At 47.1% G+C, this 12,591-nt stretch overlaps 1 protein-coding gene across 1 annotated transcript; it reads left to right on the top strand.

Annotated features, from left to right (window-relative positions):
• The first annotated feature begins 681 nt into the window (after positions 1-681).
• Positions 682-3,459, top strand: FOXQ1 (forkhead box Q1). Its single transcript, XM_015854499.2, has one exon. The coding sequence runs from the start codon at positions 1,269-1,271 to the stop codon at positions 2,400-2,402; it is 1,134 nt and encodes a 377-aa protein (XP_015709985.1). The 5' UTR covers positions 682-1,268; the 3' UTR covers positions 2,403-3,459.
• The last annotated feature ends 9,132 nt before the right edge of the window (positions 3,460-12,591 follow it).

Here is a 12,591-nt window from a genome sequence, read left to right as displayed (position 1 = left end):
TTTTCTCGAAAGAAAAGCACCTGGGCAAAGTTACAGAGTGCTTTGTCCTGAGTTTTATGGAAAATTTATAGTCACGGTGTTATGAAAACGTTAAAGCAAAGTTGTTTTAAAAAAGAAAAAACAAAAAACGCAATAAAAGATTTTATTGGAGAGCGACAGCTCTAACATTGCAGACATGCCATCGGAAGACATCAAGAGATGGTGCTGCGCACACAGGAGCACGCTCAAAGCCAAGGATAAAGCTGTAGTAGCCTCTCCCGTCACGCAGCGCTGCCTACCTGCTCCCACCTTAATCTGCACCCTTGTTATGACGGCAGGGGAGAGGGGGCCGAGATTGTCAGCCCACATAAACCATGAGGGATCCCCAGCTGCGGAGCGGCGCGGGGTTCCAACAGGTTGTTGTGCTGTCACATTGCAACTGCTTTGCGCAGCGCTGCGAGCACAGATCGCGGCGCAGCAGGTTCTGCTCTGCCACCTATGAGCCGCTCCTCATGCTGCACCTGGAGCGGGGCTGGAGTTCCAGATCTCATCGAGCTCTGCTCTGCTCGGAGTGCCCGGCATGGAGGAGGCACCTGGCGGGAGAAAATGCACACGCGTTTCGTAAAAAGAACAAATAAAGAAGAAGAAAAAAAAAGAAAGAAAAAAAAAAAAAAAAAAAAAAAAACGCTTTCCAACCAGACCTCGCTGTCATCTGGGCTAATTGCGAGTCTGATACGGCTATTAGGGCATACCCACCTTTGCTACCTTGCTTCCCCACCCACCACCCTTTCAGATCTCCGTCCTGGCTCCGCCTCTCGCCGGCGTTATAATGGGCTGGTCTGAAAGTGGTGGAGAGAGGCAGAACCACAGGGGAAGAGGGAGATAATGACAATAACCCCAGTAACCCCCGTCACCCGGCTGTTGCCCGAGCCGCTGCGAGGAACCGAGCTCTGACGGGGATAACCCGGACGACGAGAGAAGACCTCGGCGTCTCCCGGAGCATCGCCGGACGGGAGCAGCGGGAGCGGCCCGAGGAGCGCCGGTCACCACCGGGGGCGGCGGAGGGGAGAGGCTCCGGTCCGACCCCATGGAGCCGGCGGCGTGACGAGGCTGGGGAGTCCCTCGCTGCGGGAGGAGGACGCGGAGGTGGCAGCCGAAGCAGCCGCCGCCGCGGAGCTGTCCAAGCGGGTGCGGGGGCAGAGCCGCCCCTCCCGCCCCCCTCGGGGCCGCGCCGAGGGGCGGGGGTCGCCGAGCCAAGCAACGGGGCGCGTGGGGGCCGCTCCGCCGCCATGAAGCTGGAGGTGTTCTCGCAGCACTACGAGGACAAGCTGAGCGCCGGCAGCGATCAGGAAGGCAGCGGATCGCTCTCCCCGGCGCCGGCCGACAGCGAGCTGGGATCGGACGGGGACTGCGCCGCCAACAGCCCCGGCGGCAGCGCCGGCAGCTCCGGGCGGCCTCCGCTGCCGACCCCGGCCCCACAGCCGCCGCCGCCGCCGGCTCCGGCCGAGGGGGGCAAGGGGAAGCCGTATACGCGGCGGCCCAAGCCGCCCTACTCGTACATCGCGCTGATCGCCATGGCCATCCGCGACTCGGCCGGGGGCCGCCTGACCCTGGCCGAGATCAACGACTACCTGATGAGCCGCTTCCCCTTCTTCCGCGGCGCCTACACGGGCTGGCGAAACTCGGTGCGCCACAACCTCTCCCTCAACGATTGCTTCGTCAAGGTGCTGCGCGATCCGGCGCGGCCCTGGGGCAAGGACAACTACTGGATGCTCAACCCCAGCAGCGAGTACACCTTCGCCGACGGCGTCTTCCGCCGCCGCCGCAAGCGGCTGAACCGCGCCGCCCCGCCGCCGCCGTCCGCCCGCCCCGCCGCCGCCCCGCAGCCGCCGCCGCAGCCGCCGCAGGAGGCGGCCGGAGCGGGCGCCGCGTCCCCCGCAGCCACCGAGGAGGAGGAGGAGGCGGCGGCGGGCGGCGGAGGAGCGGCGGGCGGCGGCGCCAAGTTCTCCAGCTCCTTCGCCATCGAGAGCCTCCTCCGACGGCCGGCCGGGCCCCGCGCCGCCCCGCAGCCCCCGCCGCCCGCCCGCCTCGTGTGGCCGCCTCCCGCCGCCCCGCACCTGCTGCCCGCTCATCACTACCCGCTGCTCCCCTACGCTCAGCCCTCTCCGCCCGCGGCCGCTCTCTACGGCGGGGGCCTGGTGCAGCTGTGCGCCTACGGGCTGGGCGACCCGCCGCTGCTGCTGGGCGGCCCCCACGGGCATCCCCAGGGGCAGCCGCCGGCGGAGCGACCGCGGGCGCCGCTGTTCGGCGGGGCCGCGCTCCCCGGGGCTTCCCCGCCCTACGTCCCGCTCCGAGCACCGCGGCCGGCGGCGGGGAGCTCGGCTCCGTTCCGCCCGTACGCCGTGGAAACCCCCCTAGCGTAACCCAGGAGAGGGCAGGGAGCTCTGGATCCCGCACTTTAACTCCCAAAGCCTCCCGGCGGACGCCTCGATGACTGTGCCTTAAAGAAGTGATGGCGGGCGTCACTTCGAACCAAGCCAAATAAACTGCCCTCCGGGACATAGCCATGAGCCTTAAGTGCTTCTTACTGTGCGCTGGGACCGCTCCGCTTCTGCCTTCCCCTCTCCGCCCCTCGAGGTTGCGCGAGTGGGGGGGGAGGAGGGGCGGGGGCTGCTGCGGGGCCGTAGGTCCGGGCCGCAACGCCGCGCATCACTGTGCCAAACCCACCCCAACCTCCCCCTTTTTATTTTGTTTTGTTTTGTTTTGTTTTTCTCCTGCCCGGCACCCGACACCTCGTGGGAAAAGAGGACCTTAAGTTATTTATAAAAGCAGTGTTTTTCACACGAGGAGAGTGCCGCTTTTTTAATTAATTATTGTTGGGGAAAGGGGTGTAGAAGAGCGACGTCACCTGTGCTGTTGTACACCCAACGCCGAGCCCTCTACTGCTTGGAAACACTGATTCCTCTCGTATTTTATTTTGATGTTTGTATATAATAGATGTGCGTGTGCCCAACGCCTCCGCTGCCTTTTTATTATTATTATTATTATAGCGAAGGACAACGGACATAACCCGCTCGTCATCTCCGAGAGCAAGGCAAAGGAGCGGGCTCCGGTTGCCGGGTGGGCGAAATCTCAGCGCCGGGACTCAGTGGGAGTGTTAGAGGTGACAGAACACATTCAGCCTTCGGCTGTTCCCGAAGCGCGATGTGTTCGGGCTGCTCAGCACCACCACGAGAGATCGGGGCAGCCTCAGAAAGACGGAGCTGGGAAAAGGAGAGGGAGGGTTTCAGTGCCCGGGGAACAGGGTAAGAAGTGAGTTCTTCCCCCAACTCAGAGCGCTTTTCTTTTTTTAATTATCATTTTCATTTTTCTTATTTTTTTTTAACTTTTTTTTTTTTTTTTTTGGAAGCTCTGAAATGGTCGTTTGGGGTAGGTCTGCTTGTTCTCATAATAGTAATAATAAAAAGGATGAAAAACGACCAGCTTTCTTTCCCTTGCCTCTTCTGTAACGATCACCCAAACGAACGCTGAAGGAGAATTTGGAGTCAGGGCTGATTTCTAATCACACTTGTTTGGGACCTCGGTCTTCCTCCCCACCTGCTCTGCCTCAGCCCTTGCCCTTTCCTTTCCCACCCGCAAACACTGCGCAGACAGCGGAGGTGCGCTCGGAGCGCAGCGCTTCCAGCAGAGCATACAGCGGGTGGAACCGCAGAGCTGTTTCCATCCAGCTCCAGCCGATTTCACGGCGCGTTTAGCACAGACCGTAACATCCATCAGAACATTGCGAGAGATTAGTGACTAATGGATTAAGTAATCCAACCCTTGAAGGAATTGGTTTTTATGTACGCACGCACACACACACACACACACACACGTTTGGTATTTCGACATCATCGTGCCTTCAAGGCTCTGTGCAAATATCCATCAGCCCTGCTATAAACGATCCTTTCCTCTTTCTTTATAGGGGTGCTCAGAGGGAAACTGCAGGTCTCCTTTGGTTCTGTCCAACTGCAGTGCTCGTTATTTGTGGTACTGATGGAACAGGGACATTGTTACCTCAGCCATAAGTGCGTATTTAATTGGATGTATGCAAGCATGCCTACAGATGCAGATTTGTTATATATTTAAGAAGATGACATTTGGATGTGCCTTCGAGAAAAGCTTCTGTTTGTCCAAAAAACTAACCCAGCTTTAAAAGGAAAAGCAGCCCATAGGGCATCAGCACACAAATATCACAGTTAGGATCCATGGAGATTCCATGGAGAGCATCACCTCCCACTCCAAGGAGGAACCCCAAGGAGGAGACAGGGAGCTGGGACAGTTTGCTCTCAAGCACATGGATTTATGGGGAAAGGGAAAAGGAAGGCAGTAGAGTCCCAGCCCAGCTGCCCTGAGCGCAACCAGCACTGCCCACAGCCCTCCAGGTGCCCACAGCCAGGGCAACCCCAGCACAGGGCATTGCCATCAGTGTGGGTTGGTAGCTGTGATGGACAGGCACTGAAACACGGCACCTGTCCAAACACTTCCAGCAGCAGGTAACCAGAGAACCCACACTTTACATTTTTGTGCGGAACAAGCAAATTAACCGTTTCGCACACCTTCCCCAAACAGCCAGGTCTGTATGGCCAGGCACTTTGTCTTCCTTAACATCTAATAAATCAAGATGACAGAACAGAGAAAAAGCCTTTCTCCTTTTGATATTTGACACATCTGCAGTAAGCCAATACTTTTCTGCCCTGTTCTTCCACACACACACCCTCCCCCCCAACAAGGGGCTGCATTGCCCACCCAACATATCCAAGGGCTCATCAGGTGGGTACAGGTCAGGATATGGGGGGGAAATTCACACACTGTACAGGCAGACCTGGTTTCAGGGCCACAGAAAGCCTGATAGAAGAGGGAGCATCACATTTTCATTTGAATTTTCATCTCTGTGTGCAAAAACTGCTACATGGGGAGCAGTCAGCATGAGATGATTGTGAAGGCCTCCATGTGAGTAGAAATGCCCCTGAATTCTAAACCAGAGCAACTTTGGGGTTTAACTGCATTGTTTTAATAGAGACACTGCTTTCCAAACAAATATATTGTTTCTGACTGTTCAAGCTCTTTCACAGTATGGCTTCTCTATTACAGTCTTACCATGCTTTAAAAGGGGAAAAAAAGCTACACTCAACATCCAGAGTATTCCCAGCAAACATTTTTGGTGGCTTCTCCCCCCATTGGCACCCTGTAGTAGGTAGTTGCTAAAGACATTTACTTGAATCACACTGGTTCTAACTGCTTTTCTAAACCTCTTCAGATTTTAACTTACTGAGCAGCATAAACTCCTCTTTATTAAAGATTAAACCCAAATGTAAAGGAAATGCTTAAGAAGAACTGCACACCTTGAGATTTAATAGATGCTAAACACAAATTCATTGAAAACAAACAAACCAAAAAGCTTGCTTAGAACACACACAGAAGGAGGATACAACAATACTCATTTTATATTCCCCCTTACAGTGGATGCTAGGAGGTTTACTCCTTTACCTCACTGGAGAGATGTCAGTAGGACAGCCCTTTAACTGTGTTATTTTCCTATCAGATTAATTCACCCTATTCACCAACTGCATCTAATAAAGCCTGAAACTTGCTTTCAGCTTCTATGCCCAATGACCTATAAAATAGGATGAATAGCCCTCCAGTATCCCTAACTCTCTCAGGAAGTAGCCCTCTGAAGTTAGGAATTTCATTCACAAGCCATTTCCACACAGTAATGTTAGCTTACAGGATTTGGTTCAACTCAGTTCTCTAGACAGAGCCCCCATCTGAAAGCACAGTCCTTGATAGAGGCCTATTTCCACACTGAGAGGACTGAAAGACAATGAGTACAATATTCTTTCAGGACCTTCTCCAGCATTTTCAGAAGGGTGGTTCTTAGTGGCAGAATTTATCCAAGCACAGAACCCTAAACAAAGAGAAGCTTCATCCTAGTAAGAAGGCACACATAATATTTGGGTTCACTCACCCCTCATCATTCATACCATGGCTCAAGAAGTCATAGAAACATAGAATTACCAAGGTTGGAAAAGACTTCTAAGATCATCTAGTCCAACTGTCCATCTACCACCAATATTTCCCCACTAACCCAAATCCAAGGCAAAACTTCCTACACAAGAGCAAGGAGATCACAGCCCCATTCAGAAGTGTAAAGCTTCCCAGCTGAAGCCCAGATTTTGCATGGTTCTTCATTGAGCTGGGGGAAGCTTTTCACATAATAACAGGCAAGAGACTTCATTTATTGTGCCAAGCTTTTTGCCTTTTAAGTCTGAAGTAGACATAAGACCAAAGGTGAAATCCACCTCCAGCCAAATTCAATATGCTAAAGCTGTGATTTGGGCAAGGCTGATTGTACCCTGTTGCAACTTTGCTAGGTACTGCAATAGCTCTTTAATAATGGTTCCATCTTTCATTTACGTTCTGGAAAGGAAAGGTTTTCTCCTTGAATAAACCATCTTGACTTCTTTGATACTCTCAGAAGTCTTGAAACCAGCTTCTGAAGAGACATTGATGAAGCCCACCTGACATAAAATCAGACAGCAAGAGAGAGCCTAGCCTTCCCTGGACATTCAAACCAATATTAATGTATCATTATTTGAGATATTTAGATTGCCACCTTCAAAAAGCTAGTAATTTATGTAGTCTACAGCCTTGCATAGGAGCTAAACATTATTATTGCCTTCAGGAAGTTTAACCTCAATACACCTGGGTAGACCAGGCCTTTGTCCTCTTTTCCAGAGCCGGAGGGGTTTTGCATAAGGAAGGATTGTGAGTACACACTGTCATAGCATTTATGCTCTTGCACCACGGTATTGTTTTCTTTGTTATGACATGTTTCAAAATTTCTGAGCTCTTTCAAGCAGGATGGCATACTAATAGCCTTCTTTGCTATGGGGAAAAGCAATGCTTCTGTGGGTTCTTTCCTGAGTAGCAGAGCAGACTATTCAGACAGTACAAATCTCTTCTTCTGTATGATGTATGAGTAGATTATGTGGCACTATTAGACTGAAATGGTTCAAGGATCATCAGGTAGAAAAACATGCAAGGGAAAAGACAGGCTGACACCTCATTTTCCAGATTCCACTGTTATTATTTTCTGTCATAGCTATTCACTGAGTACATGTTTACAAGCAGTATGTAGGGGTTCACTCATGTTTTGTAAGCATAATTTAGCTGTTTTAGGGTCCAGTAGGCTTATTTTAGCTGTGTTTGGACTACAGTTGTTTATTACTCCATTACCATATTACCTTAAAATAACATCTGACAACCAACTGGTAGCACTTCCTAAATAGTATTTCTTGGTATCCTCAATATTACTAAAGAATTTTCAGTCTGGTGTGGAAAAACAATGCTAATGAACATCATGTCAGAGACAAACTGCTTAAGTACTAGTATTCTATTATTCCACGAGGTATCTGAAGCTGCCTTGTTGAACAGAAAACTCTTAAGCCAAGACTTCTGTAAAATTAATTTACCCTTGACAGAACTTTCCTTGACTTAGAGATCATAAAGTCTGAGAAGAAACCCGAGAGTCTGATTTCCTAACCTTGTATTTTTATCAGTAGCTGTTACAACTGCTCAGATAAACCTCAGCATTCCACACGGAAGTTGTTACAGCCTTCAAGGTTTTGCAAAGATAATTTTCTTCAAGTCCTCAGAGGTTACCTTTCAAAACAGACGTATGACACTAACCTATTTATTTCAGCTCCTTCCACAACATTTGCTGTTGAACACTGCAACATTTCAATAAAGAAATTACATATTTTTAATAGGAGTCTATGATAATATAGACAGAGGAAACATCTGGAACTACCCAATTTATTTTCATTCTGTTTGTTTCTAATAGCTCACGAGCAAGGCAGTATCTAGCAGATTTGTTTAAAGTATCCAAGCTATGAGGAAATAAATAACAGAAAATGTTCTGGTGAGAAATGTTAATTTACGTCATTTCATAATTAAGGATTTGTAATGGTTCTTAAGATTCCTAAGCTAAGTATTAAACCTAATGCAAATCCCTTTCACCACCGAGCAACCGATGTTGCTCAGGATACTTCATACAACCATCTTCAGCACTGCAACATGTGTTCGTTACTCATCCTCATCACACAACACAAAACTAATTCCTCTCTTTGGCATATACAAGCCTCAATTAGTTGCATGTTATCATCACATTCCCCATTAATCACTTAGCAAAACTGTACAGATGCATGGCAACTTTCTCACTTTTTCTTCATAAGTCAGTCCAGGAAGCCCCCCAGTCATTTCTGCTTTTCTCTGAACTTCTCTGGTGTATCATGTCTTCCTGACTAATCATACACCATAACAAAGGCATAGCTTTGTGTCATAATACCTGGAGTCATGTCAGGTTCTTCCCACGCCCCTTAGCTCCAGAAGAAGCAGGTTAAGGAAGGACAGGAGTTATCTCCCCAAACAGCCAGACGAACGTGTGACAACAGAGCACACAGACTCTAGCTACCCAATCGTATCTGTACCAACACTACCACAAATGTTGTTCAATGTAACATTTCAGTGAAGTCTTGTTCAAGCAGAGGAGCATTGTTCACCTTCTCACCTCCTTCTGCTCCCTTATCTTGTCCTTTTCCAAGCCCTCTCTTGAAGAGGAAGGTCTGAATTTTCCCATTCCCCGGGAACTACGTGCTGCTCCCCATTCCTTTTATGCCATGTGAAGGAGATTAGTTTTCCCCTTTGCTACAAATAGAAGTTACACCATTTCATCCAGCTCCCAGTGTCAGCAAGGGAGAGTTTCCTCCACATTATCATTTCTGTCACCACAGATGACAGGCCCAAATCTAACCAGACAATTTGACAAGCTCAGCACATGCCATAATTGTGTTGTTATAATTTCTTCCTCTCCAGCACAAACAACCAGAGCAAGGAACAGTAAGGCTTCCCAAATTACATTTAATTAGTGCCTGCACAAGTAACATCTATTGACACTTTTCTTGTTCCTCATACAGCTGAAATCTGAAGACCAGAAGGATCTTTAACTGGCTTAAGAAGTGAAAGGCAGCTATTTGCATAGCTTGATTTAAATATGGGGGAATTATGCTGGGTTTTCCTACAGGGTGGAGATGACACCTCAAACTGGGAAACCTTCTGAGGCATTCAGAAATCAATCAGCTGGCTTTCTGTTCTGACAGAGAGCCTGGAGTGGTGCCAGAAGCCTGTTAGCTGGAAGAGCTAGTTGGCCTAGCAGAGACTGAGCATGGATTTAATTGTTCTAGAGGATGTGTTTGCACCAATTAACAGCAGTTGTAGCTTGTTGTCTCATTCCATGGCACCACATATGCCTGCCTGTTTTCAGCCCACAGCGTGGTATCAGCTACTGGTAACTACTTTCATTTCAGATGTAGTGTTATGTTAGAAAGTAACACTAGAGTTTAAAACGGGAGGCAGCTCAGCACCACACAGCCACTTGCTCCCAGCAGCAGACTAGGAGAGAGAAGTGAAGAGAGAGAAGTTGTGGGTTGCAATAAGAACAGTAAGATAAAAAGGGGAAAAAATGATACACAGAGCACTTGCTCACCACAGTAGCCCTGTCAATTTGTCCCAGTTTTACTACTGAGCATGACTTTTTATGGCATGGGACAACTTTTTTGCCAGTTTAGGTCAGCTGTCCTGGCTGTGCCCCCTTTGCATACCTGCAGCCTGCTCACTGACAGGCCTTGTGAGAAGCTCAAGTGTCCTTGACTCCATGCAAGCACTGCATAGCAACAACTAAAAACATCAGTGTGTATTATCAATATTGTTCTCATTCTAAATCCAAAACACAGCATCATACCAGCTACCGGGAAGAAAATTTCCCAGCCAACGCCAGGACAAACAGCTTAATTCTAATTATTATTATAAAAAAGAGCCATAGCACTTACATGATCTTATTTTAGCTCCTTTTGATTCTGTGCATGTATGCCACTAAAATGCGCTGATTAAATTACAGGATCACACTGTTTTTTCTTCCTATAGGGTTTCCTGCATCATCCAATAAAAAGTAGTGGAAGGAATCAGGCTTGTGTAATTAAAAATAGTATTGTTTTCCATGGTCCAGGCTCAGTGGAAGTCAGAAGACAATGGATCTCTTAAAAAAAAAAAAAAAAAAAAATTAAATTAAATTTAAAAAGAAAAATTAGAAAGAATGTTTCAGTATTCAGGTTGTAGGATTCTAGACATGCAGATACATAGGAAAACTAGTTAAGTCAAAATCTGTTCAGCCTACTTAATATCAGGATACATAGAAACCTGTTCTAAACTAACGTGTAATAGACAGGTAGATAGATAGATAGATGGATGGATGGATAGATAGATAGATAGATAGATAGATAGATAGATAGATAGATAGATAGATAGATAGATAGATAGATACTGAGTTCTTATGGTAGCTGGCTTTATTAGGAATACAAGCAATCATTACTTTAACAAAACTTATTCTAATATAGGGGACACTGAAGCCAAAAAAGCAGATTCCTTATGGAATCTGCCTGTCACAGTATAAGTTTAGAAATTAGGTTTTGCAGTTTCTGAACGTTCACATGGACCTGACCATGTTGAGTCTGGCTCAGACTGTTATCTGAGCCACGGGACACTTCCCCTTCCTCACCAGGAAAAGAAGCCTGACTTAGTGTGCTGGTGCCTAAAGGTCTCCCAGACATGGTGAGGTCTGACGTATTTACACCCTTCTCTCCCTTTTCACTCTTATTTAGTTGCTTGCCAAACAGCAGTGGACACTGCTCAAGCTCAATTTGTTTTGGTTGGGTGCTCTTGTAAGCACTATCCATTCATCTCCTTGGATGCAAGGCCAGTGAGCGGTGTCCTACAACTGGAGGCTGTTTCCATAGACCAGATCAATCATCCAGTGCTAAATAAAGAGCAGTACAGAAGCACCGCTGGGGTTTATGACACCAAAAGGAGGACTTTGTATCCATAAACATGTTACTAGAGTCCATTCCACAAAACTGCATATACTGCCCTCAGACCATACCTGCCACATGCACACAGTTTCTACTGATAGCAATTATATCCCAGCCCATATATACAACCCATAAAATCTGGCAAGCAGTCAAGAACAACAGAAACCAATCATTCTACTACATCATTCGTAAGTGGTATAAGACACTCAAATCTTACAGATAACACATGCCCCCAAAACAACTGGCAGGAATGAATGTAGTGAGGAATTCCCTTATATTTATTTAATACATTTTCTATTCATTAGCAAGAGGAGATTGAGAAACACTGAAAATATTTCCATATCTTAACTGAGAAGTGCTCCCTATTTATCCTTGGTCTTAGAATTTCATTCCACAGCACAAAAAGTGAATGATACCAACAAAACAAGACTCAGTTTTTTCAAGGTAGATCCGTCTACATGATAGATAGTTCCTGTTGATATCAGCAGTAGTTCTCATCGATACTAAGTATCTCAGTCATTCAGGTCCGGTTAGGAGTGGCTCAGAACCCAGCAGAACCAGGAACTAAATGTAAACAGCTATACATTAATCTTAATTGCTATTCTATAAATAGTCTGGGAAAGAAGCTAATGGGAAACTCCAGTCAAATTGAGCAACCAGAGTCATGATGGGGGTATTTTTTTCATCCCCTGCATTATTAAAAGGCCAAATGAGTGTTCAAATTAGAGGACTCAAACACTGACATGAAATTTTGTTATGAATAAGAGGTTCACATTGGCATAAAGCCAAAAATAAGTCATTTTTATCTGATAATCTGCTATATGTTTTCACTTTCTGCTGCCCCACTTATGTAAACTCTCTTAAGTAAGAGCAAAATCTTAAGATGGTGAATATGTTGATTACTTGAATTGCAGCTGTTTTTCTAGGCCTTAAGCATCTTACAAAGGACCTTAAGACCACCACCTCAGGAACCTGTGTGAGACACATTAGGATCTCAGAGTGGAGAGCTCACCTTGGGTGAGGCTGCATCCAGGTTTTCCAAGGCTTTCCAGCACATAACAAGAATAAGTTAAAGAAACAAGTGGGCCTGCTTTTGTTCATTAAGAGCCCAAAAACACCACAGATTTCTGCCCCAGACAGGCTAAGTCTCCATCACTTTGAGGACATCATGAATGCTACGCATTCCCTACCGTTAAGGAATGAACCTGCATGACTCCAGCGGGAAGTGGAATTGAAGAACAACACTTGGAAGATCTGCCAGCCCAGGTCTCCTAGCAAACAAATAAAATAAAATAATTGACTGACATTTAAAAATAAATAAATAAATAAATAAATAAATAAATAAATATGTAAATAAGGAAAAATAGAAAGCTAATACTTCAAAATATACTCCCATCTAGCCAGGGTCAGCAACTCCTCATTTCATAGGAAAACAGGGGAATGCTTCTCCCTCCCGTATGAGGTCCTAAACCTAGAGGACAAACTTGAAGCCCAGAGTGTTGATTCATACTCCACTTAATACAACTGCTCAACAGGCTGCCAAAAGGAAGAGCAGCTTTGCCCAAGCCCTACCAACAACTGCTGCCTCTCAGTATGGTCAGCCATCATCCACAGGCACAACTGGAAGGACCTTAAAAAAGGAAATAAC

This window comes from Coturnix japonica, chromosome 2, assembly GCF_001577835.2.
Source record: "Coturnix japonica isolate 7356 chromosome 2, Coturnix japonica 2.1, whole genome shotgun sequence".
Classification (NCBI taxonomy): Eukaryota; Metazoa; Chordata; class Aves; order Galliformes; family Phasianidae; genus Coturnix; species Coturnix japonica.
Note: the sequence above shows the minus strand (reverse complement) of the source record. Positions and strands in the feature narration are given on the sequence as shown.